The sequence below is a fragment of the Paralichthys olivaceus genome, chromosome 21, assembly GCF_024713975.1.
Source record: "Paralichthys olivaceus isolate ysfri-2021 chromosome 21, ASM2471397v2, whole genome shotgun sequence".
Taxonomy (NCBI): Eukaryota; Metazoa; Chordata; class Actinopteri; order Pleuronectiformes; family Paralichthyidae; genus Paralichthys; species Paralichthys olivaceus.
Genome location: NC_091113.1, coordinates 11,395,593 through 11,422,788, shown reverse-complemented (window position 1 = coordinate 11,422,788; position 27,196 = coordinate 11,395,593). Strand labels below are relative to the sequence as shown.

Below are 27,196 nucleotides of genomic sequence, written 5' to 3'. Positions count from 1 at the left end.
TCAGTGAGCCGGAAGTATCCAGAGTGGCCCTCTACCATGTTTAATGAAGGAACACAAGTCCCTGTGGAGTGTGGCCTGCTGGGAAATTCCTTGTCCCTGGGGTAACATTGGGCCTAATACACACCAGTAGCCTCTACTGAAACCTGCCAAGATATCTATATAATTCTAACAGAGTATTTCATGATGTCAGTCATTACTGTGAGGTCGTCAGGGGGTCATTACCAACATCTCGAACATCTCGAACAGGACACAAAAATAGAAAGTCATGCTGAGTATAGAGACAAAAAAGCAAGGTCGGGTAATTCATTTAATATTTATTCTGTGGATAGACGTTTTGGTTCTGTGACCATGACCTGTGACTGTTTAGTATGAAAGACAAAAATTAATTAATAACGGAATACATGTAGAAGTACAGAAATAAATACTACTCGAAATATCTAAATGATGAATACAGTATATTCATGTAAACATGTACAAATACAGAGATAAATAAATAAATCAAAACACATACAAAGAAATGACTGACATGTAATAATCAAATAAATAAATACATGTGGATATATATAAATAGTGAACTTATATATGTAAAATAAATACGTGAATTAATAAATATTAAAAATGATGAATAAACGACTGAATACATTCAGAAATACATAAAGAATAAATGTAGAAATATATAAATAAGTAAAATGAATGAATGCACACAAAAATAAATAATGTACACATAGTATTCATTTGAAAATGAATTGATGTATACATTCAGATCTAGTATTTTTCCATCATTAGATAGTTTAATATATATATATATTATTCATACCTGCATTTATTTGTTTCATTATACTCATTTTTTGTCCTTCATTTTAAAACTATATCCTGTATTTCGATAATGTACATGTAATGTCCAAGCACAGCCACTAGATAGAGCTAGAGCGATAAAAAGGCTTTTATATGCTGTCTCTATAAATAGTTCTATTACATACAGCCTCTGTAAACTAACACTGGTTTAGACAGTTCTTTTTATTTATTTAAAAATCATCCCTCCATACTCACGCTGTTGTTTTTATCTATGTTTTTATCCACCTCCATTCATTCTCTGTCTCTCTCACAGGATGGCAGCAGCAGCAGCAGCAGCTCATTCTAATCACTCTCTCATGATCCGCCTGGTTTCCTTAGCCCTGCCCTGTCTGTGTTTTTCTCTCTGTGTGTGTCTGTGTGTCTCACTGATGGAGCTCTGAGGTTAACACAGCTCGACGCTCCTGTGGAGACCTTTTCTTCTCTTATTTTAACCTTTGACTCCATGCTTCACTGATTGGTTTTTTTATGAACCACCGTGTGTGTGAGCGTGTGTGTGTGTTGCCATGTTGCGGGTTGTTGTAGAGTCTGCAAGGGCTCTGCCCAAAAAGAGGGTTGGAAGTCCTGATCCAATTACATCTGTGATTTTTAAAGGTAAGTGTTGTTTAAAAAAAAAAAGTTTTACAAAGTTCTAACTGCTTGGAAACCTGTGGCACACATTGATCATACTTTTATCTACCATGACATCACTCTGTGGACACAACAGTTAATGTGATTTTTATTCGGTAGCCAATGCTATAAAAATATGCATCAGTCCTCCTCTGTAGCCATTTGTGCATCAACTTAAAACTTAATAACCATTTGAGATTTGAGTTTTTGACTGAAAGTCTTGAATGCAGTATGTTCCTGCATGTTTCCATATTAGAATCACATGTCACAGCAAGTTAAGATGCATAGGGGATGGTGGGTGACATGTTTGGATCTGTATGATACAGAGGGGAGGTAGTAATGAAGGGAATACATGAGTTAGGGGTGGGGGGTGATCTCTCCTGGTTGATGTCAGCTGTTTAGTTTTGCCATTGTCCTCATCAGCAGCTGCAGGTGTGGCAGCTTCTCTCTCCTGTTTCCCTGTTAGCCTGTAGAGGAAATAAAGCCGACATAAAAACAATCTGTTTCCTTAAATAGCCTTTCCTTAATTTTGTCAGCTGAGTTAATGGGTAAATTGACTATTGGTGCATCATTGAGTTTTGTTTCATAATGTGTCTCCTAAAGAAACATGTCACCAACTCTTAATTTAAACACACAAACTTATTTATTTTTTACTGATTAACTCTGTTAGTATTACTTTACTCTGAACAATCCTAATTCATTTGTTACCATTGAAAGTGTTTTTCAGTGTACATTTTCATTGTAAAGACAAGCTTATGTCTTTGAGAAGTGGCGACAAGAATACATTTTCACTGAATATATTTCCTTCCAGATGAAAAGAAGAAAACAAAATCAATTGACAGTGATGTGAATCCTGTGTGGAATGAGGTAAACACACACACACACACACACAAAGATAAGTTTGATTTGCTGGAATTGGAGAAGCAGGAATTGATTGATTGATTGATTTGTTGATTACAGAATACTTATGATACAGTTCCAGACAGCACATTGTGAAAATATTGTGTGTCAATTATCACATGACCACACGCTGTGTATTTTCTATATCAATAGATTTGGCTGTGGCTAATATAGATAAGAAGGAGTTTGATGTCACTGTTTTGGCGTCGTGCATCTTTCTGATCGAGAAGTCGAATCAGCATCTCAGATAAGATGTGGCCTCATCAGGACGCCCCAGCAGTAGAAGTGTAGTATCTGACACATCATGCATGTGCCCCTTGTCTCGACTCATAGGTGCTGGAGTTCGACCTGAAGGGCACTCCACTGGACGCCAGCTCCTACATAGACGTAGTTGTGAAAGACTATGAAACCATTGGGAAAGACAAGTAAGTGCAACAAGGGTGTGAGTGAGACTGAGCTCTTCTTTAACTTTGTGTAACAGAGGGATCACGTTGGGTGAACGAGGAGCTCTGGGCTGAACCACAGCGGCACCTTATTCCTGTCTGAACAAAGTTGTGAGGCAGCAGGTTAGGCTGCAGCATTTCAGGTGTTTGCATGTCAGGCCTTTCATCAATAATGAGCTGTCATCAGTCTGAACTACCTTGGCTGCTAAACAATGATTTGCACATGCTACCAACCTGCTGGTAAAGAGCTATACTAGTGTAAACCTTGACATAGTGATACACAAGGAAGCTAAGTGAGATATTTCCCCATTGAACCAGTGTTTGAGTTATGTCGATGACTCTCTCTGCCCCCTCACACCCTGTTTGCCATGCTGAGACTTGTCGGGCTGTGTGGGTTGTCTGATGCTGATTGGGCAACATGGAGGGATGAATTGCTGTTTGTCTTCTCTCTCGCTGCGTTATGTGTGGCATTGTGAGAACAGGGAAAAAACTTGATGATTCAGTTACTTTCCAAAATGTATGTATTGCAGACAAAGTTACAAGTACTGCTTTAATACCGCGTGAGGAGCAGTGCTGCTGTGCAAACCAGCTCAAGATTGTTCCTTCCAGATAAACCCAAAATCCCATATGGGACCAATTTAGACCCACCGCAAAGAATGTTTCCACAACATCACCAATTGCTGTGATCAAAGTTTAGTTTATGGTGAGAAAACAAATCACACAAAAGTTGTTCCTTCTTTAGAGTGAATCAAAAATGTCAAACTTTAATGTTTTATCTGTTCATGAGCATTACTGAGTAAAAGTTTCCCTGGATGGGACAGTCATAACTGAGGGAGGAGACTTTCCGGCACAGGAGTCCATGTTAAACTGAGTAAAGTTTTCCACTGGGCTGTTCCGTCTGACACACTCCCTAAAGATCTACACAACGGGACCAGAGCAGGACTCTCTCTCTCTTTCTCTCTCTTGCTCGCTCACAAATGGTTCTCCAACTGCTGTTTTGGTTTTTTTATGTTGTCGTGGCAACAGACATTTTTTTGGAGGATTTTTTAAAGGAAGTTTAGTTTTACGTTACACTGTGAGTGTGCCAGTGAGACACTGGGAAAAGGGTCTAATTTCCTCACTCTTTTCTTTCATCTGTTTATTTCAAAGTTTATTTCAAGAGCTAAAGCTGTTTTATTTTGTAATAATTCATCCTCTGGGATCATGAATATGAATAGTGCATTTCCCAGTAGTGCAGCTGACAGTGTGTCAATGAAACATTGCAAAAGTTATCTTCATTCTGGGAACATTTAATGTGCCCATATTGGGCTTCTGGGTTTTCCCCCTGTCCTGTAGTGCATCATATAACATGCAGTTTTCCCCATGATGCAGATGAATCACATGATCTTAATGTATCATGTGAAATTTAAGAGAATAAAAACATTCCACTGTGAATCACAGAATCGATACCATGGCAACATCTGATCTGATACAACAGTTATCTATTCTAGTTGACTCCCAAATGTATTATTATAGGAACTTGTAAATGGCCGATATTTATTAGTGAAGACCGGCTACGTCATCCATGTCTCTTCAGGAGTTGTACAAGTAAGCCTCTTACACTACCAAGCCCAGTTGCCTATATGGGCTCTTTAATGTCTGTACAAACATTGTATGTCAAACCTCCAGTAGATACTGAGAGTGCTGCAAGTGAAAGGATCACAATAGCCATTAGAATGTATCCTCTCCTCTTTTTATCCTAGGGACCTTGAATATCTACAGTGCATCTCATGACTATCCATCCAATCATTGCTGAGACTTACCCAAAAACATATAGTTCTTGGTTGAAAACGAGCCTTTGTGAAACCCATTTGAAACGCTGTGGTCTGGACTCTCATTTTACACCTGCTTTGATTGTTTCTGAAGACGTTGTATTTTCCTAGCAGAGATATATAAATACAAACTGCAAAGTTCTCCAACAGGCATGTAACTTTTAAAAATCAATGAATTGTTATGATGTTATAAAGTGATAAAACCATTGATAATTATTGTTGGGCACAGATTTGAAAGGTGGAAATAAGGGGATGATAAAAAGGGGCGGGTAAAAATCCTCATGTGATATAGCTCGAGAAATTATTTTACATCAAAACCAAAGTATATTTTCATATCCTGTCTTATAAAAAAGAGAAGTGAGACAGTGTCCAAATATTTCACCTACTGCACTTTCACTGAACGAAACATATTTCCTTGCAGAGCTGGGAACTGTTGATGAATAATATTTAACAGCTATAATTGAAGAGCTGTCAGGGAATCGCTGATATTCACACCTTCGTCGCAGATCTGACATGAGCTGCATGATCATCTCATGCATCCATCTTCACGGATCTGTGAGACCAATTTAATGTTAACAGGGAGAGGATGTTTACTCTTTGAACTGAATCTCAGCCAAGAACCGTCAGAGCTGCGTGTGTAAAAAGTTGCTCCCTCACAGATATGTAAATATAATCACTGGGCTGAGATAAATGAGAGCTTCATTTTACTTTTAAACATGGGAGAGGCTAACAAGTTGAATTAATTTGTGTTTGATTACAAATCTATTGTCCCATTGGCTATAGAATACTTTAACGCCTTGACAATGGGGAAAACTAATCCAGCTGGAGGTTGAGTGTTTGCAATCACTGGTAAATGGGGGATACTTCGTTCTCTGTGACTCGGGCTACATTCCCACTGCTTTGTTTTTGAAAACATATTAACATATCAGAGTTTTAGAAGTTTTAAAACTTAGAATTTTGGAAACTCCAGAGGCTGTGTTTCAGTCTGGAAAGGTAGAAATGACACTTGCTGATTGGATCTCGGGAAAAAAAGAAGTAGCATGAGCCTCGGCTACCAGTGTAGATGATAAAGAGCCAAAACAAAAGCATAGAAAAGTGTGTGTAGACCCAGCTTGACACTGCTCACAAGTCTTTTTGGGTCAGTCCACTGTGTTTACATGGGAAACAATGTGGAGATTATCAGTCCGAGCATATCCTCCCTTATCTGTTCACAGTACACACTGTGCAGTAATAGCTTTCCTACAACTGAAAGTAAATTGTCTGCTGTCAGTGTTGATGCTGTCCAGTCAGACTCTTTTCATATTTACATATCAGGATGTAGCCCCGCTGAATACAAAAGAGATGCAAATCAAAAACCATTCACGTTCACCACCTAGCTGAAGCCACTGTTTGACGTTTCATCATTTTGAAGATGCCATAGTAAAACTGCAGAAGTATTGTGATGGTGATTTTGAGGCTACATACCAGGTTTATATCATCAGTTAATCCCTGGAGAATCCCTGAGTCAGCCTCCTGATGCTGCCAAAACTATCTCGCTCTTTCCTTTCTCCTCCAAAGTTTCTGTCCAAGTGACCTACACTGGTGGTAAGGTGATATGCAACATTTTAAGAAAAATCCTGCAAGACTAATTTTGTACAGCACAATCAATGATTTATCCACTTTTATGGATACAGTACAACTATACATCTCAAATTATGATAAAAGATTATTTTCAGCTGTTCAACTAAATCATGAGTATTCTAATTATGTATATCTCTGCATTCGGCTCTATATGAATAATTGAAAGATTTCATGTTAGTCTTAAAAAAATTCACTTTTAAAAACAGAGATTGAGCCCAAAACCTCTAGCAATCCAAAGCATATCTTGATATCAGATTTGGGTCCAGTCATTAGTCTTGTGTCTGTTTGTTTGAGTCAGTGAACTAAATGTCCATAATAAGTGTGTGATTCTCATCCAGATTAAATTCCTTCTATCAGTAGAATGCTGCCAAAACATTATGACTCAGTCCACCCAAGCAATGATACATTATACATGATGTACGACATTCCATTCGATATTACTCTGGACACAATATAATTTAATCCATCCAGAGATATGTTCCAACTATCCAACCTAATGGTTTAGTTTCAATTTTTACTTGCTTGTGTTTACTCTTCAAGTGTCTGAGTGCAAACCTGCAGCACAATAAACTGTAGTTTTTGGCTGCACACCAAGACACAACAATCCACCTCATGCAATACTTCTACAAGTGCTTCAGAGTGATTCTGGGCAGGTTAACTCACGATTCACAGGAAAAGCCGCAAAAGTGAATTAATATGAGCTCACTGATTGGTTGATCTGGCGAACAGGCCGAAGACCTAGTTTGTTTTTTCTCTTCATCATTAATTATGTAAGTTAATGTGAGTTAATGAAATACTGTCATATTCCTTACAGATAATGATTGACTTGTACTTTTTTAATCAAGATTGCACCAAAACAACCAAACACATATTTTACTAATGGGAGGATGTGTTATGGGTCAGGGAAGAACCCATACAATTCTGGTGCAGATCCCAATCTTGGGGCGGATCCTGTTTTTTTTTTTGGCTTTCTTTAACATTATGAGAAAGGGCTCTTCTCAACATTGTTTTCCAAGAGAATAATTCATAGACAGGACTGCTGGACCTTGACAGATGAATGAACTCTACTTAGTGCCATTCTAATTTCAGGAAATGCTGTAGTTAATAATCTGTACAGAAAACGTTTGACTCATGCAGAAGCAAATACCTTAATGGAAAAGGTATGGTAGAGATGGTGGGAATAATGTTTCTAGTGTCCAGTGATTTTCAGCTGCAGGAATGTTATTTATATCAAATTGTAATATTTAATTTTACGGTGTTGTAAATGACATCTTGGAAAAATGACATTGTCTTGGTTGTGTTCTTCATTGCAGGTTTTTAAAGAACCTCCTAATGAAAAGGGGTTAGGGTTAGAGACTCTGTTCATGTCACTCCGGTGATCTAAACACTCAAATTGCTGGTTGGTAGCGTTTGAGCGGTGATGACTGTGTGCTGGCTCATGAGGTGCGTTTGTTTGTCTGAGGAGGTACGGTTTGTTAGCTCTAGGTGGTGACGTCTATGCCCCATTTGTGAACGTGACTTCAGCACACAAACTCCAGTTCATCTCTTCAGCTTTAGTACTGACTAAAAAGACAGGCCGAGAGGTATTTCTAATATTTTGTTCACCTAAATTGACTAATTGATTAAATGCATTATAATTTAGCAGCATCACAAACTACAGCCTTAAAAATCAGCGGACTCAACACCTCTCTGAAATAGACCAGTCAAATGGGACTAAATAAATGAGAATGAGTAAATTAGAATTAAATTAAATTAATGTGAACAGCAGAATAGACTTAGGCGCTTTGACCCCAGTAGAACGTTTTGAGAGCAGTCCTATTAATAAGGTTCTCTGGAAACGGGCTTCTGATTTGTTGATATCTCAAGGGTCAATATATTCCTGTAGTTATGATACAAATCAATGTTCCCTCATTAGAAGCTATTCTCAGCAGCTAGCATATTAGGCATTAAAAAAACTATCTAATAATGTATATAAATCTATATCTGTATTTAATGTGTCCTTGATATTTTCCTACCCCCAACAGATTCCTTGGATCGACCAAAATCTCTTTGCGAGATCTTGCCTCAGGTCAAGTGAGATCACTTCCATCCAAAAATGTTCCCTTAGTGAATGAAAGTGGACAGAATATTGGAGTAAGTTTATTTTCTGTCAGTATGAATTATTCAAAAAATGCAAGCACCAGAAAGTTGCTTTGATTTTAAAGAGATAAATGAATTCTTAGACCAGCCAATTGTTTCCTTCCAGGGCACCATCAACCTTGTGGTTAGCTATGACCCTCCACCGAATGCTACACCAAACCCCAACGACCCTCAAGCAGGGGATGCAACCATGGATGCTGGTATGATTATGTTGTTATTAATGATACAGTGCAAAACTTTTTTGTGTCTTTTTTTGTTCTGTTGATTATTTTGCCTCTCTGTTGATTAGGAGGTGGAGGTGGAGGTGAGGAGGGTGATGAGACTCAACCAGACGGGGTCCAGAGTGGCTCAGCTGGGGGGCCCTCACCTTCTGGTAAGGCTGTTAACCCTCGGCAGCGTCTGACCAGGATGCAAAGTCGCCACCGACTGGTCAATAAACCGCAGGATTTCCAGGTCAGTGTGATTGTTTTTCACTTTGGTGCCACTCAGTTATCAACAGCTACTGCAAGTTTGAAATGTTTGATGCATGGGTCAAGAGCAAAGTCTTTCTTATCTGCACGCCACTAATGCAGTTATTCTGCTGATAAGAACAGGAACAGTACTACAGGGCTGCTCGTGGTTTAGGATAAGTAGTTCATACACATGTTCTCCATTCCCGTCATTACAACCAAATGATGTACTACAGGTTCCTTCAAAGACTACTTGTCTTTCTCTGTAATCCTGGGATATGTTTGGGTTGAAAATTTAGAAATAAGCAATACAAATTCTGCACAATCTGAAATAAGTAAAATTAATTATTTTTTAGCACAAGATAGAGGTTTATTTCCTTGCAAATTAAAAGTTTCTGGTCAGTTTCCGGTGGCTGCAGCATTCGCTATGCTATCTAAGTAGTTTTAGTTACTTTGACCTATCTTGTTTATCTGCATACTGATCTAATGTGTATTTTTATCAACATACAAGGGGATCACAGACTCGGATGCTCGGGTACATTAATCTACACTGAGACTGTGATGCTGTTTCTCTTTCAGATCCGTGTGCGGATCATCCAGGCTCGTCAGTTGTCTGGGAACAACATCAAACCGGTGGTGAAGGTCAACGTGTGTGGACAGACCCACAGGACGAGGATCAAGAGAGGGAACAACCCTTTCTTTGATGAGGTACCATCACTTCACTCTCAGTAAAGCTATATGACACAGTTTGTAATATAAACAGGTTTGTCATTCTACTCTAAAGAATTTTTAAATTTAAGAAAAGGTTGGCCATTAAAAATACAGTTTTTCCACTTATAAGTGCTACTTTTTGGGATGTTCATTTTGACTATGTTGCTTTTTTGCAGATGTTCTTCTACAATGTCAACATGCTACCATCAGATCTGTTTGATCAGAACATAAGTCTGCGGGTGAGGATGACACATTTCACCTCTGACCTCCTGTCCTCTGTCAGTATGTATTCATATGTAAACTGTGCTGTTGCTCTCCTCTCCTGCAGGTGTACGATTCCTATTCTCTGAGGGCCGACAGTCTGATGGGGGAGTTCAAGGTGCCTGGTCTCATTTTTCTCTTCACATCAGTGTTAATATTTAAAACATCTGGTTAATGTGTTCACTGGAGTCTGGCTCATCTTGTGTTTTTCTGTCTCACAGCTGGACGTTGGTTATGTTTATGATGATCCAGGTAAGTTTATTTTTAGAAATGCGATAAATGTGATCAACATGAAAAGTTGCCTATTTACATGATTTGCATTTCTTCCCCATTTAAAAAAAATTAAATGAGCTATTATCAGTATTTATTTAAATAGCACCTGTGTTAATGGTAGGGCTCGGATTTAAAACAATTTTAAAACAAAATTATTGCAATATAATTAATATCAAAAGCAATATTTTAGGTCCAATATGTATCAATATAATACTTGTGCATTGTGAGGAGGTCTAACATAATGAATCTACCACGATTTGTTAAATGTTTATGAAATGTCACGTCTATGTGATGGATTTATATGTTTGTCCTGTTGCAGCTCACTGTGTCTTGAGGAAGTGGCTTCTGCTGAACGATCCAGACGACTCCAGCTCTGGGGCTAAAGGCTACCTCAAAGTCAGCCTCTTCGTAGTTGGGGCTGGAGATGAGCCTCCGGTAAAAAAGGACACACTTACTCTCACTGGCTCTTTTCTTCTTTCCACTTGTAAATAATGTGGCTACATCCATAGCTCTCTATCTCTCTCTCTACTCTGTTTCTTTCTATCCAACATGATGAAGGTGGAGAAGAGGGAGCTAAATGATGACCAGGACGACATAGAGAGCAACCTGCTGCTGCCGGCTGGTGTGACTCTGCGGTGGGCCACCATGTCCCTGAAGGTGTTCAGAGCTGAGGACATTCCTCAGAGTAAGAGTCGCTTTAGATTCACTTCTATTTAGAATTTGTAACGCATGCAACACACACAGCTAAAGACACAGAAGAACAGTAAGCTGAAGTTGAACTAATAGAAGCAAGAAGAGTGTATTAGGTTATGATTGATGATTGATTAAATCCCTTTCTCATTTCAGTGGATGATGCATTCGTTCAGGCCGTGAGAGAAATCTTTGGAGGAGATGAAAACAAGAAGAACCTGGTGGATCCGTTCTTAGAAGCTGGCTTCGCAGGCAAAAAGGTTTCTTCTGATCATTTGTCCTGTTATAGGTGCAGTGTTAAACGGAAGCTGTGTATTATATCGTCTTCTGACAGCAGAAGTGCTGATGTGTGTTTTTTGTTTTGTTTCTGCAGCTGTGCACTCAGATAATTGAGAAAAATGCAAACCCTGAGTGGAACCAAATTCTGCACCTTCAAGTCAAGGTAAGAGGTCATCAGGATGAAAATCCTTCTACAGCACAGACCTGAGACAAAAGAAAGTGATGGACATCATTAACGGACTGTTCCTTGTATCATCTATAGTTCCCCTCCATGTGTGAGTCCGTCAAACTGACAGTGTTTGATTGGTAAGTAAAACTCAAACTGCAATTTCCATTTGGCAGTTTCCAGATTCTGCTCAAGAAGTAAGAAATGTGAGGAGGCAGTGTTGTTTTGGTCTCTCAATATTTCTGGTGTGTGTCCATGCCCCGTCATCACCAACCACATGAGAATAATGCAGCTGCATATGACTCAGGCTGTGCAGGCTCCACCCTTTCCCCTTAAAAACACAGGGATCCTGTTGGCACCGTGTTACAGCTTATTTCTATCATAGTGCGTTTCCGAGTGAGTGAGCAGCAGCATAACTTGGGTCCAGGAAGGATGAAGGGAAATGAGTGCAAGAAGAAAGATTACAGAAAATGAGTGCCCTGAAGAAGGTGTTGAAAACTAGAGCCAATAATATTCCCCCTGAAAAACCTTTATACATAAACAAGAAGAGACATTGTTTTTCCATCTCATGCACTTCTTTCTTTCATAACACTTCACATACTTTGTGAAATGTGCGTGTTGTTTTATAGTTGAATGCAGTTTGTGTGTATAAGTAACTGTGTGATTGCAGGGATCGTTTGACAGGGAATGATGCTGTTGGCACCACGTACTTGAACCTGGCAAAGATAGCCTCCTCTGGTGGCGAGATAGAAGGTATTATTTGGGATTTTTTAATAAAACATGAAAAGATTTTGACTTGAAATAAGAGTAGAATAGAGCGCATACCAGCGCCAAGGCCCAACAGTCCCCTTAAATTCAATCAAGCTGCACCAAATTTCACACACTCATAGATATCAGTTCCCATAATGTTGACAAATGCCAAATCTCACAATGTTAAATATATATTCTAGATCTGCCGTCTGATCCAGATTCTTAGAAAATGTTTAAATTGAATTATTTTGATTCCCTGAGTGTGACTTTGGCGGAGATAATGAGTCCTGGTCTTCTATGAAAACCCAAGGTTCATAGCCTTTGTGTCTCAGCTAAGATGTTTACTGTTGCACAACTGTATGAAAAAGTTCATTTTGCAGTAACTATAACTGTTACTCTTATGTGCCTGTTTGGATTAACCTCTAAATGGTACTTGAATTGTCCTTTTTCTCCTGGCATAGAGGAACATGCAGGAAATGGGGAAATGACATCGTATGAAGGTTCACCCATGTTCTTTTTTTGCTCTGTTTTGCATGAGATGAGACGCATAAAGCATGTTTTGCACGTCAGTTGCTGAATAGGTTTAGTTTTGTGTGTGTACACTGCAAATAAACCTGTGCTATGCTCTAGTTTTGACATTAGCATTTGAATGTTTTAATCGTTTTGTCTTAACAGTGTGTGCCACTTGCTTTCTCGGCATTCACTGTTTCACCACAGCCTCAAATAAAGCATCCCTGAAGTACTAACACCGACGCTTTGCTTTGATTTAGCTTGAGTCTGTTCATGAGGTTAATTCAATTTAAATGAAAATGTCCTTCTCTCTCCAGCGAAGACAGGGGAGTCTGAGGTCGGGTTTCTGCCTGTCTTCGGCCCCTGTTTTGTCAACCTGTACGGCAGCCCCAGAGAGTTCTCTGGTCTGCCAGACCCCTATGAGGATCTCAATTATGGCAAGGTAAAGTATCAGTTTTATTTTTCCTATATCTTTGCTGTTTTCAGACATGAACCCTGGAAAATGTCTGGAGAATCCCTTCTGGACATTTTCCAGAGTTTGCCTTTCATATATGAAGAAAGCAGCAGAAAATATCTGCAGCATTCAGGTGTGGGGTGAGTACAGGATGCAACATCAACACTGCTGACTGCCCCTACTGCCAAAACGTTCAAGAGTGTCCAGTGCATGGTTGATACACCTACAATTTGAAATTTCCCCTAAATTTTTATCTGTCTCCTACATTCCTTTAGATGTCCTCTCAATATTTCATATCATTGTGTTTTTATTGCACAGGGAGAAGGAGTGGCGTTCAGGGGCAGGATCCTGGTGGAGCTGTCCACGAAACTGGAGGGGAAAGCAGACAAAGCAGTCGACAGTATCCACAGTGATGACATCCTGGTGGCACAGGTACCTTTACCCCCCAAGTGATAACTGACAAGTGTGGTGGAGGATGACAGCAGAGTTGGGATGTGATGAGATGTGAAGTCGAGACATGGGATGAGTGGATGTGCTCGGGTTCTTAAATGCAGATGGAGTGATGCAAAATTTTATTTGATTAAAATATTTCTACTTCTCTTTCTTTTTACTTCCTCATTTCTTTTTTCCTCTTTGCATCAGAAATACCAGAGGAGGAGGAAGTACTGTCTGTGTGCAGTCTTCCACAGCGCTTCCATGATTCAGGAACCCGGAGAGCCAATCCAGTTTGAGGTCAGCATCGGTAACTACGGCAACAAACTGGACACCACCTGCAAACCACTGGCCTCCACCACTCAGTATAGCTGTGCTGTATTTGATGGTGAGGGACCAAGCTACAATATGATGTGATGCTCGATTTATACTTGAAAAATAATTGTCGGGATGATTTTTTTATGATTTTATTACAGGTAATCACTACTATTATCTGCCCTGGGCCAACACGAAGCCTGTGGTGGTGGTTACTTCATTCTGGGAGGACATCAGCCACCGCCTGGACACTGTCAACATCATCCTCTACATCGCTCACCGGCTGGTATAACCGCATGATCCTCTCTAATCCTCCCAAAGTTTGACTTATGGTTAAACGCATGCAGGAATGCGGCAATTACATCATAAAGCACTGAACTACAGTTTGTTTCGTGTGTGTACATGTTCCAGCATGAGTGTGTGAGAGGGTAATTCTCACTCCTATTTTATTGTTTTCCAGCAATCTAACCTGGAGGCTTTTAAAACTGCCATCTTGGCCAAACTCCCCGAAAACCAGCTCGTAGAGGTGTGGCTCAAGTTGCTCAATCAGCTGATTGAAGACCTGGAGAGGTGAACAGAGGATATGCTGATTATACAAACTGGAGAGTCTGGAAATATTTTTAATTATAGACAAATCGTGAACCAAAAAATGGTTTTAAGCAATAATTTTTTATCTTTAATCTTTTATTTGGTGTTCTCTCAGTTAACATATTGTTTTGATGTAATGTGTTGTTGTCTGCTATCACGACAGTTTCCCAACACCAGAGCTGGAGGGCCGTTCCAACCTGACATCCCTGGACATCCAAGTCAAAAAGCTGCGAGACAGCGCCCTGACTGCCACTAAAAACGGAGCCAGGCGCATGAGGGAAGAAGCCATGGAGATCCGAGACACTCTGTCTGACATCGAGTCCTGGGCGGACAAACTCAAAATGTTGGCTGAGGAGGTAAAAACACTGCAAGATTTCGCTCAAATGTGTTTCGATTTTTGGGGGTTTAGAAATAGGTCAGAATTTAAAAGACGATTGCAACATTTTCCTCTTGGTAATTATTATTAAGTGAACAGAGAAAAACAAACTTGTGGCCTTGGCTCAGGGCTCATGGTGCATGTATTAACTGTTGCATCATGTTTCAAGTCATGTGCTCAGTCAAAAAATGAGAAAAAAAGAATCGTAATTAGGTGACACACTGGCATATACGACATGTTTAATATATCACTTTGTAGACAGTCTATCCATGATGCTGCATTTGTTTATGTTTTCTTCTTCCCACTGTGTCCAGCCCCAGAACAGCATGCCTGATGTTATCATCTGGATGCTCCGGGGCGAGAAGAGAGTGGCCTACAGTCGCATCCCTGCTCACCAAATCCTTTTCTCCACGTATAGCGAGCAGGCCTGTGGTCAACACTGTGGCAAAACACAGACCGTCTTCTTACAGGTACACATCTGCATCAAGGAAATATTTTAAAAACTGATGTAGTAATGTGTCGTCATCGAAAGCATGAAAGATATTACACCATCTTTTCCCCTCAGTACCCCATGGACAAGGACAAGGGCTTGAAGGTGCCAGTTGAGATAAGAGTCAACATGTGGCTGGGTCTGTCTGCTCATGAGAAAAAGTTCAACTCCTTCTCTGAGGGAACCTTCAGCGTGTTTGCTGAGTTGGTGCGTCACTTTAAAAACTAAGCAGGGCATGAGTGTGAATTGTGTATATGTTGTGTTTGTGTTTCACATTGTCACTGTTAAAGTTCTTGTTCCTGATAATTGTTGCTTGAGTGAAATCAGCATCTGAATCAAAACATGTCCTCTATTTGCTTTTACAGTATGAGAACCAGGCCAAGGTATTTGGGAAGTGGGGGACCACAGGCCTGGTGGGACGCCACAAATATTCAGATGTAACAGGCAAACTGAAGCTGAAGCAGGAGTACTTCATGCCCCCTAGAGGATGGGAGTGGGAGGCCGACTGGTTGATTGACCCAGAGAAAGCGTGAGTGTAATTCAAGATGAGGATTTGACCTTTCACTGCTCTTCTCTGACCCAAAACAATGAGTTTATGATTTGATGTTTGACGACTGAAACTAATTTGTCTTAATGTAAGCTTCACTGCTGGTTATTATATTTGAACATGGGTTTTTTCCCCCACTGAATACACACATTTTTTGGACTGTGTAGACTACTGTGCCGTTTACATTCCTCTCATGCCATAAAAAAAGATTTAATAATAAAGTTTATTAGTGAGCTGGAAGTTTTATCTACTCCCTCAACTCAAGAACAACCACACTCTGCACTTTGATCACTACCCCATATGTACATTTGGATAAATAGTAAAAAGATAAATAGTTTTTCATGTACTGTATATATATATCATCTGTACATTTCTGGACGTAAGTTCTTCTCATGAGACTGTTGATCTTTGTACATAGAATCCTAACAAATGCAGATTTCTTCATAGTGGGCACGAAAGGACAATTTTCTAATTGATTATCACTATTTGTCAGTTTATAATATACAATACAAATAATGAAAAGTAAAAGTGCCTGTGTGAAGCATGGAGAGGAACACACACCTTTATAGATGCACCTTGACAGTTGGTTCTTAATAAAACATTTCAGCAGGATTACTCCCAACATGTAAACAGTCCCTGTTAAAACAAACAAGCCCCTCCCTCTCTCTGATGCTGCTCTAACGTCATCTTACAAAAGCTGCGGCCTGCATTAGTGTACCAGGCTGTTGTTTTCATGCCTTCACACTAGTGAGAACATCAGAACGCCTTGTAAACACAGTATCTCAGGAGCACATTAAAATAATTATTTCAATTTTGGCACAAAAGTTCACTTAAGCTGCTTTCAGACATGCCCTGGACTAAGCAGCTCATCTGGATATATTTACTATGAAAATACAAATATCTACCAGTGAAAAAGCGGCAACACACGTAGAAGACTCCTGTGTATGTGTAAAACGTAAACTCCGGAGCCAGTTATCCGGATTTTACTCGGCGGTCAGGCCTGAAAACGGCTTCAGATTCACATATCAATTGATTAGATTTGGGTAGTCAAAGGTCAAGGTCACCTCACAAAACAAATCTTCATTTCTTCAGTCATTTCAACACAAATATTAACTGAGCAGTTTTCAAAGGTCAAAGGTCACAGTGACCTCATATGAGTCTAGAAAAAAAAGTATGTAAATTAAAACTGCAGTGGTTGGTGGAAGCATACACCCACAGGGCAGTAGTTCTAGTTGATACTACCGACAAGTGCCAACGTTTTGTTGCAGTGACTAAGTATTTTTAATATATATTTTACACACATATATTACATTTGTTTGACATTGTGTTTCAGTTTGCTAACAGAGGCAGATGCAGGACACACTGAATTCATGGATGAGGTATTCCAAAATGAGACTCGCTTTCCTGGCGGAGAGTGGAAGGCTGCCTCTGAGCCCTTCACTGATGTGGTGAGAACGCCACACTCGTATTCAAGTAATCTGCTTGGTGGATTTAAATGTCACACACACACACACAAATATATGTATGAATATGATTACAGTACATTTATAAATACTACCCAGACTCACACAGCATGCATTGTTTTCTTATAGACAGACACATTCATTTTTTAAATTTTTCTCCCCTTGTTCATTCCTCCAAACGTCATTAATGGATTAGCTTGTGAGAATCTATAGTGACATAGAAGTCGTACAAATATTGAGATTTAAAATAAGTAAATAAAATAAAAAAATGAATGTGAACAACTAACAGAAATTTTGTGTTGTGCAGAATGGAGAAAAGAGCCGTAACCCTGGAGAGTTTGATTGTCCTCCAGGTTGGATGTGGGAAGACGAATGGACTGTGGATGACAACAGAGCTGTGGATGATCAAGGTGCAGATATACACAGGTTTAAAGTTTCAGTTTGTAGAATTTGGTGACATCTAGTGGTAAAGTAGCATGTTGCAGCTTAATAACCCTCACCTCACCCTCCCCTTGAAAGAGAACCTGTGGTAGAGAAAACATTAGTAGGATATTTGTATATTACATTTCTGCTAATAGATCTCTTTCACTTAAATCTTAAGCACTGAACCTTTAAAGCTAAAAGTAGTTTTATCAAGCTGTTCTCCTTCAAGTGTAGAACGTAAATTCAAATGGGCAATGTAGGATTGAAATGTCTTACGTCCGTCTTGGCTTTCCTGGACTCTGTCTTATTATAGCTTGATTGTGATTTTAATTATTTTTTTATTTTTAATATAAAGTCTGTATATTAACTATAATTGTGTGCATGTCTGCTTGCATGTACACTTCAGGCTGGGAGTATGGAGTGACCATTCCTCCAAACAACAAGCCTCTATCCTGGGTCCCGACAGAGAAGGTGTACCACGTCCACCGCAGGCGACGGCTGGTCAGGCCACGCAAGAGAGCTGCTCTGCCAGCAGGAGCTTCTGTAGAGGTCAGTATGGGACAGTTAGGGCAGTTTGTGATGTAGCCCCATTCAAGGTCTGATGTCATGACAGATTCAGTTTTTAAATGACACAATTGATTATTTGGGATCACATACTGTATATATAAAGATGGACGACATGACAGATCCATAAAAGGGAAGACAAAGAGACTTGATCACTCCCCCAGGGTGGCTGGCTGCAAGATAGGTTATAAGCCCCACCTCAGTCAGTTACGTAAAATTAATGTTCATGTTTACATGTTTGGTTTTAATGAGTTATTTGATGATTCGAATAGATTCTCATGAAAAAGTGTTTGAGCTACATGTTTATCTGTAATCACAGAGGCAGGATCAGGGTGACCCCGAGGGATGGGAATTCTCTTCTCTGATTGGCTGGAAGTTCCACAGGAAGGAGCGCTCATCGGACACATTCCGTCGAAGGCGCTGGAGGCGCAAGATGGGACCAGAGGACCGACTCGGAGCATCTGCCATCTTTCAACTCGAGGGTGCACTGGTGAGTTAAGAAAGGAAAAAAAAAATACTCTGATGTGGACGACAGCTGATTTCACACGGGCAGAGATACTGATGAATGGACAGAATTCAGAGTGACATGAGTATCAATACTTGAATAAATAAGAAATGATGTAAGCATGAATCAGATCTGATGTCAGTGAGTCAGTTAATATTTTCAAATATTTACTCATGTATTACACTCATCTAGGGTGCCATGGTGTGCTTTTATTTAACTGTGTGTGTGTGTGTGTGTGTGTGTGTGTGTGTGTGTGTGTGTGTGTGTGTGTGTGTGTGTGTGTGTGTGTGTGTGTGTGAGTGAGAGTCATGTACATGTAGAAGTTCTGAGACGTCTGCTTGTTTTACTCTGCAGGGAGTTGATACTGAGGAGAAGGAGAAAGGCTCAAAAGTAGATGTCTCCAAGCTGTTTGGTGCAAACACGCCTACTGTATCCTGCTCCTTTGACAGTGAGTGACGCAAATGCCGGTGAACATACAAATCAACATGCTCTTGCATACATATGCATGAATATTCAATTCCTCCCCCACTATAGGGTCATACATCTACCATCTGCGTGTCTACATCTATCAGGCACGGAACATGACATCTATGGACAAGGATAGTTTTTCAGGTAAGATTGTAGTTGATGGTCAAAAATATAAATAAATGCATTGCACGTAGATAATAATAAATAGATGAATTTAATTGCAAAATTGTTACAAACTCTCCAATTCAAGAAGATTAAACCATCTATTTTTTTCCTTCACAGATCCTTATGCACATGTCTCTTTCCTGCACGTCAGTAAGACGACTGAGAAGCTACGATCAACGTTGAACCCAACCTGGGACCAAACTCTGATTTTCAGTGATGTGGAGATTTATGGAGACCCCCAGAACGTTGTTCAATGCCCCCCAGATGTCGTGGTGGAGTTCTACGACCACGATCAAGTGGTAGGTCATGGACGAGATATAAAATACAACCAATCTATGTTATTTCTCTTCTTTTGACTCAGCACTCCTCATTCTTATAATCTTGGAAGATTAATTTAAATTATAATGGTGTTACTCTCTGTGTAGGGGAAGGATGAGCTGCTGGGCCGCACTGTTTGTGTCCCAATGGTGAAACTGGCTCCAGGGATGGATCAGACACCTAAACTCTTGTGGCATCCCATCACTCAGAAGGGTCAGAGGGCAGGGGAGGCCCTGCTGGCTGCTGAACTCATCCTTAAAGACAAGGTTAGCAGTTAAAGTAATCCAGGATAGGTTATTTTACAGTATTTAACACAAAACAACTCTACTCATTTATTTTCAAAAGCAATGATTTTACTTTTCAGCTGGTTTTTAGTTTTTCATATCCAGTCAATTATCTCATGATGCCTCCACATCATGAAATATTAGCTTGATAATTGTAGAGAAATAAAAAAAACATAAGGTAAATCCATTGTCTTGTCTCTGTAGTCAGGCGAGTCAGATCTTCCTCTGGCTCCTCCAAAGAGAGCCGAGAACCTGTTCATGGTTCCACAGGGCATCCGGCCCGTGGTGCAGCTCACCGCTGTGGAGGTAATACGCTACCTTAAATGCTCTTACCATGAACTGATAAATGTAATGGCTCTAAATCCTCCTCTGTGTATCTGATCAGATTCTGGCATGGGGTCTGAGGAACATGAAATCTTACCAGCTGGCCTCAGTGACATCCCCCAGCCTGGTGGTGGAGTGTGGGGGGCAGAGGGTGGAGTCAGCCGTCATCAAGAACATGAAAAAGAGCCCCAACTTCCCCAGCTCTGTTCTCTTCATCAAAGTGGTAAAGTCGGGGTTACACAAGTCACAGGGTATGTCTGTGGGGATTAAGCGAAGTCCCAAGGATGGAGTACTTCATTACGGTTTTCTTTCCTGCCATTTTCTCTAATTGCTCCATCCAGCTCCTTCCAAGGGATGAGATGTACACACCTCCCATTGTCCTGAAGGTGATCGATCACCGTCCATTTGGCAGGAAGCCGGTGGTTGGTCAGTGCACCATCAGTTCTCTGGAGGAGTTCAGATGTGACCCAAACGTCATCACTGCAGAAGGAGCCATGTCTTCCAAAAGTAAGGAAGCATCCAAAAAGAAATCAGAAATGCCTCTGAGAGAAGATGACTTGCTGTAATGTCCTCTTACCATCAACAGTGGCCCTGATGATGTCTTCCCCTCGCAAACATCTCTCGATTAACATGGATGAGAAGAGACCGCTGCTAGAAGCTCAGGTAATTCCACCACCTTCTACCACAACCTATCACTAATTCCTTGTTTTGATTTTATATATAATTTGTTTTTAACACTAAAAACATCAGTTAAATAGCTCCAGAATTTGACTCTGAAATTTTCAGTCAAATTCAAACTGTATCACTCTTACAGTTCATGTACAGCATGTCTGCTGCTGTCAACAAAATGGCTTCTCCTACCTCCCACTTTGTATGTATGGTTACCTATTATAGCTTTCTAATTCACGTGGCTGGGTACCAATGACACTGGAAGTCTGAGATCACTTAATCCACAGAGCTACAGCAAGCCGGCGTATGCATCCTAATAATGACTCATTGCTGTTATGTCGGAATCGTCACAACAACTGTAATTGTACCTAATTTAATTGTCACTAATTGAATGAGCACATTTTAATGATCAAAGCAGGGGCGTAACATGTAAAGAGGCCATCAGGCATGTTACACACATGGAAGTAGAGATTGCTATTAAAACATCATCACTGATGTTGTGGCTGGAAGTATTATTCTGTTTACAGCTGTTTGACATTTTGGGAAGGAGGGATATTAGCTCTCTGGTTGTTTGTGTTGACATATGCTCATATCCAGGTTCATGATTTTAATTTGGGTTATAACTTAACCAGAAAACATCACTTTCCTCATATTGTCATGCTGTCGTTGCTGCAGCTCCTCCTTTTAAATATGAAGCTACAGCCAGTTTTAGCCTGGTTTGCCAAATGTCCGGTTTTGGTCTCCAATTTAACACAACTTTCCCAATTGTCAGACAAGGCAAAAACTAATGAAAGGCACGAATACCACGAAATCTCCGCTGCCATGTTGTACTTTAAGGGAGAGGTGGAGTTATTCAGTGACCCCCCCTACAGGCCTGGAGACCTTAACCCAGTAATCCACTGTGTTACGCCCTTGTTTCACCAATTTGTTCAATGTGAAATTACAGCTGTGATCTGTTCACCACCCTTCACCATAATTCACCGTTTCACTTTCTTTCCAATATTTGTACCTTGTATGTATATACTGTATATATGTGTTTTTGCTTGTGTTACTGCTGTATGAGAAGTGACTTTTCTGTTTTGTGTCACGTTGCATTTTCTTCCTCCAAAGCTTGAAGAGAAGGTGAGAGTTAACAGGACATTTCAGTTTCTCACACAAAATGCCGGAAATTAAACATGTGAATATTGAACATGTGCAATTCAATCAACAGGAAAAAGAGACAGTTGATTGGTGGAGCAAATTCTATGCTTCATCTGGAGACCAGGAGAGATGTGGCCCGTACATCAAGAAGGGATACGACACCCTCAAAGTAAGTCAGCGTCATTTGTTCCCACAGTGCTGAACATCATCATTGTGTAAATAGTGAGCATCACTAAGTGCTGTATATTGTACAGATTTTCCTCTTAGCTATTGATGACATGAACGTGACATTTTCAGGTGTATGACTGTGAACTGGAAGACGTCCCAGAATTCAAAGGGCTGACAGATTTCTGCAGCACCTTCAAACTGCAGCGGGGAAAGAATGAAAATGGAGACCATGACCCCACAGTGGTTGGAGAGTTCAAGGTAGTTTGAAACCATTCAGAACCAAAGACACTAGCTTCATGCTACTTGGTGCCAGATGTAAGACTGGGCCCTAACATGTGTAGATATACTGCTATCAAAAATAGTGTAAGAGATTCATCAGTATCTGATGATTTATTTGCTAATAATAATTTGAATAGTAGTTTGTAAAGCTCCAAAATATGCAGAGTCTCCTCAGCTCAGGACCAAATCCAGTTAATGTACAAAGCAGGAAAAGTCAAATCCTCTTTGCGTGTGTTCCTTGTCCCTGCAGGGTTCCTTCAAGGTGTATCCTCTGCCAGACGACCCAAATGTCACTGCTCCCCCCCGACAGTTCAGAGAGCTGCCAGACAGTGGACCTCAGGAGTGTCTGGTCAGGATTTATGTGGTCCAGGCCATAGACCTGCAGCCCAAAGATAATAACGGCAGAGTGAGAATGAATCTGTGTTGCTAGTGTTAAAAGTCAACATACTTCAACGCACCAGTCTCCACCTGCTGCTTTAACATGTCTTCCCTCTTGTGTTCAGTGTGATCCATACATAAAGATATCGCTGGGAAAGAAAACGATTGAAGACAGAGACAATTACTTACCCAACACCATCAACCCTGTGTTTGGCAGGTAAATGTTATGAATGAACATTTTTAAATAATAAAGAAATAATATAGATAATATAAAGTTGAATTCTATTCAAACACTTTTTCTTTGGTTTGGTTTAGGATGTTTGAGATGACATGTTTCCTGCCCCAGGACAAGGACCTGAAGATCTCCGTCTATGACTTTGATCTCCTGAGCCGTGACGAGAAGGTTGGCAAGACGGTGATCGACCTGGAGAACCGTTTCCTGTCCAGATATAACTCCTACTGCGGCCTGCCACAAACATACTGCATGTAAGGAAAATCCAGGGGCAAGGGTGATATTAAGAGGAACAAAAAAGGAGTTCGATCATGATCAGTCTCTTATGGATGTATCTCTGTTGCCCTCTCAGTTCTGGTATTAACCAGTGGAGGGACCAGCTGAAGCCGTCTCAGATCCTGGAGAACCTGGCCCGTCTAAAAGGCCTGTCCAAACCCAGGACTGAAGACAACGGCACCTCGCTGACCTTCAATGGCAAAGACTACACACTGGTTCAGTTTGGTAATGAACTAAAGTGATATGATGATTTTGATTGCACTGTGGGTTAGTTAGAATGAATCACTTTCAGTTAGACTGGTTTTGTTCACAGCTCTCTGCAGAACTTTATTTTTAAAGGAGCAGGAAATAAGAAGTTATTTGGACCTGTTTGCAACTCTGTGTGCCTGTTTGTCAAATTGGTAAAGGAAGCTTTTTACAAACCGAAAACTCCAGAGTTCACCAAGGACATTGGGCTTTATCCTCTCAGGAATAAAATAGGAACAAATATTAATGGATTTCAGTCAGGAACAAAATGCTGAATAGCCTGATATCTTCACTTTGGTCATATAGGGCTTCTGCAGGGTTTGAAAAATGTAAAATCTCTATCATCTAAATTTTAGGTTTAAAAAAAGCGATACAGATACTGGCCCACTGTAATTAGACTACAAACAAGACCAACATGGAGGTGATAACTGAGTCTACACTCAGCTTGGCTGTTAAATATAATAAAGGTGTAAATCTCATCACATCCAGAGAACGCAAAGGAAGTCCACCAACACTTGGGTCCAGCGCGAGAACGACTTTGTCTGCACGTGCTCAGAACGCAGGGAGTTGTCCATGAACATGTGGAGACCCGGACCCTTTACAGCACCTTCCAGCCGAATATCTCGCAGGTTCAGTGTCACAACTTACATACACTGTATCTGCACAATGCACGTCCACCTACCTACACTGTCGATGCTGCTATTATGTGTAACACGCATGTTGTGTTGTTGTAGGGAAAGCTTCAGATGTGGGTGGATGTTTTCCCCAAAAGCATCGGCCCCCCTGGTCCTCCGTTTGACATCACACCACGCAAACCTAAGAAGTGAGTGCTGTGCAGCTCTGAGGTACGTGAGGTACAGATTCCAGAGGACTAACACCCACTCTGTCTGATGTTCAGGTATTTCCTGCGCGCTGTCGTCTGGAACACCACCGATGTGACTTTAGATGAGACGAGCATCACCGGAGAACACATGAGCGACATCTATGTCAAAGGGTATTTTTGATTATTCATCATGTTATCTTTACATGTAACGTTCTGGAAGTTTGCTCTACAGATAACACCAGTGCTTCCCTTAGAATTCACAATGGTACCTTAAATCGTTGATTATAGTACTCGTTGGTTATTTACTTCATATTCATATTATATTGTACACAATATTGGTGACTTTTTAAGTAAAACTGTAGTAGAACATTACTGTGGAACTGGACAGGGAAAATGACTTGTTGTTCCCTGTCCCAGCTGGATGCCAGGCATGGAGGAGGACAAGCAGAAGACAGATGTCCACTACAGGTCTCTGGACGGAGATGGTAACTTTAACTGGAGGTTCGTCTTCGGCTTTGATTATCTGCCTGCTGAACAACTCTGCCTCGTGTCCAAGAAGGTGAGGCTCGTCTGAACTATTGACCATTTTAGAATAAACTTAAATTCATTTTAGCCAAAGACTCATATATCAGTTCCCTAAATACATCAGATTTTCCACTGGGAAATCCACTTGCGTAATCCTTCTGACAAACAGACAGATGAAAATATCCCTCACACAGGTAAAAATAAAGTATCTGTATTGCTGTAATGCATCATCTAAAACCTGTGTTCACATGTTTTTCAACAGGAGCACTTCTGGAGTCTTGACCAAACAGAGTTCAGGATTCCTCCCAAGCTGATAGTTCAAATATGGGATAACGACAAATTCTCATTGGACGATTACCTCGGTAAGATACTACATTTAAGGTGTATTTACCTGGAGACATTACAAAACCTGACCACAGACCACATAATACTCTGTGATCCCAGGCACTCTGGAGCTGGATTTGCGTGACGTAGTTGCTCCTGCGAAGACGCCAGAGAAGTGCTCTCTGGCGATGATGAACAATCTGGACATCGGACACCCACGCAAGCCGGAGCAAGCCAAGTCTCTGTTTGCACAGAAGTCAGTTCGCGGCTGGTGGCCCTGCTCCATTGAACAGGATGGAAAGAAGGTGCTGGGTGTAAGTATGAGCAACCCACAGAAAAGTGGGTGCATTTTTGGGGGGGGGGGGGGTATATTCAAACCTAAACTGTTGAGCAAATGAATGAGCAATAACCGGTTTGGATGACAAGGATATTCAGTGTTCGACTTAATTAGCTGCGAGAATTTTGGAATGACATCACAGACACTGTTGATTTAAAAGATTTTCTAGGGAAATCAACAACATAATTGACATGCCTCCTGCTTCAGTTTGATAAGTGACTGAACTAAAATTTAAAATTGTCCTTTTCTGGAATAAGGACGTTACTCTGCCCCGAATCCTGCGTTTCATATTCATTAGTCTTACTTACACTAAGAGGCCTGGTGTTTCAGACGTCCTCATTGCTATACGTTTTGTGGTATCATGCTTATTTATCTGTGTTTGTAGGGTAAAGTGGAGATGACACTGGAAATCATACCTGAAGCAGATGCCGATGAGAGACCTGCAGGAAAAGCCAGAGACGAACCCAACATGAACCCAAAACTGGATCCTCCCAAGTAAGGACTCATTAGAATGAATGTGAAACTAAACTTTTGGCTCCTTAAGAAACTTTGGCAGGAAAATTTTGACTGTCAAGGTGATTATTAGAAAACATTGTGCAGATTGGATTCATTACAAAGGTGTCTCTCAAGACTCTAATGCCTCTTTCCGCTGTCATTCTCCAGACGCCCAGAAACCTCCTTCTTCTGGTTCACCAACCCATGTAAGACCATGAAGTTCATTGTCTGGAGACGGTTCAGGTGCCTCTTCATTGGACTCATCATCCTCACCATAGTGTTTCTCTTCATCGCCATCCTGTTGTACTCTTTACCGGTAAGGACAGACAGACGGCAGTGATATTGGTCAGACTTATCTAAAGGCTGTAAACATTGTGAGGCAGAGGATATTGTGAGGTTGTGGTGTGTGCTTGTCTGATTGTGCTATTTTTTCTTTTTCAGAACTACATCTCGATGAAGATAGTGAAACCTCTGGCATAGATTTACTGTGGAGGAGGAGCAGGAACTGAAAAAGACAATGGAAATGTCTCCAGGAACACATTGAGCAGTTACAAAACATCTCCATATCTTTTTAGTTTATTATGCCTCAAGTGTTTTGTTTATGGAGAAGGGGGGGGGGGGCTTGCACATTTGCACTGTTACACTATTAGATCTACACATTTTACCATGAACACTTTGTCTACACCGCTGAACTGTGACATACTTGTTTTCTAAACCACTGCTTTAAACACACTCACACAATTTTTTAATCTTCCTCTACACTGCAATGCAATCTAATACAACAGTCCTGTCATACTTTAAAAAATGTAAGCACACTGTATGCAACAAGTATTTGATTTGACTGATTTTATTGGCATTTGGTGGTAATTTTTTACTGGGTTGCACAATGAAATAAGAGGTTTCTAATATTAATGCATGTTTGTACATGAGGTGACAACTATTGACAGTTTCACTACTTTATTCTGACAGTTCTATTAGGCAGCATTTCAGTGTACCAGGGTTTCTATCTCTCAACGTTATCCTGCCAAAGATTTTTTAACAGTATGTCAAATATGTCCATATTCTGCATGTTAAATCATATACTATATATTCACCAGGTGTTGGTATTTATTTATCCATGGGAAA

At 40.4% G+C, this 27,196-nt stretch overlaps 1 protein-coding gene across 3 annotated transcripts; it reads left to right on the top strand.

Moving 5' to 3' along the window:
* Positions 1–1,189: 1,189 nt before the first annotated feature.
* LOC109626898 (myoferlin-like) lies at positions 1,190–27,164 on the top strand. Of its 3 annotated transcripts, XM_020083121.2 has the most exons (54): positions 1,190–1,446; positions 2,273–2,328; positions 2,695–2,786; positions 8,260–8,368; positions 8,481–8,574; positions 8,664–8,827; positions 9,403–9,531; positions 9,711–9,773; positions 9,863–9,913; positions 10,017–10,047; positions 10,388–10,503; positions 10,627–10,753; positions 10,915–11,018; positions 11,132–11,200; positions 11,300–11,343; positions 11,874–11,956; positions 12,415–12,453; positions 12,781–12,905; positions 13,236–13,349; positions 13,560–13,737; positions 13,826–13,950; positions 14,125–14,234; positions 14,416–14,608; positions 14,943–15,098; positions 15,194–15,325; positions 15,484–15,647; positions 16,999–17,113; positions 17,436–17,538; positions 17,958–18,100; positions 18,435–18,605; positions 18,975–19,068; positions 19,155–19,232; positions 19,371–19,552; positions 19,679–19,837; positions 20,060–20,161; positions 20,241–20,402; positions 20,521–20,686; positions 20,766–20,842; positions 21,959–21,970; positions 22,059–22,157; positions 22,286–22,414; positions 22,686–22,841; positions 22,939–23,030; positions 23,129–23,299; positions 23,398–23,546; positions 24,057–24,196; positions 24,302–24,390; positions 24,466–24,561; positions 24,808–24,949; positions 25,178–25,277; positions 25,360–25,553; positions 25,962–26,071; positions 26,240–26,387; positions 26,513–27,164. In XM_020083121.2, the coding sequence occupies exons 1-54, from the start codon at positions 1,359–1,361 to the stop codon at positions 26,549–26,551; spliced, it is 6,174 nt and encodes a 2,057-aa protein (XP_019938680.2). In that variant the 5' UTR covers positions 1,190–1,358; the 3' UTR covers positions 26,552–27,164. The 3 variants fall into 3 exon arrangements, with proteins under 3 accessions (XP_019938680.2, XP_069373610.1, XP_019938681.2); XM_069517509.1 differs by lacking the exon at positions 12,415–12,453; XM_020083122.2 differs by lacking the exon at positions 21,959–21,970.
* Positions 27,165–27,196: the final 32 nt, after the last annotated feature.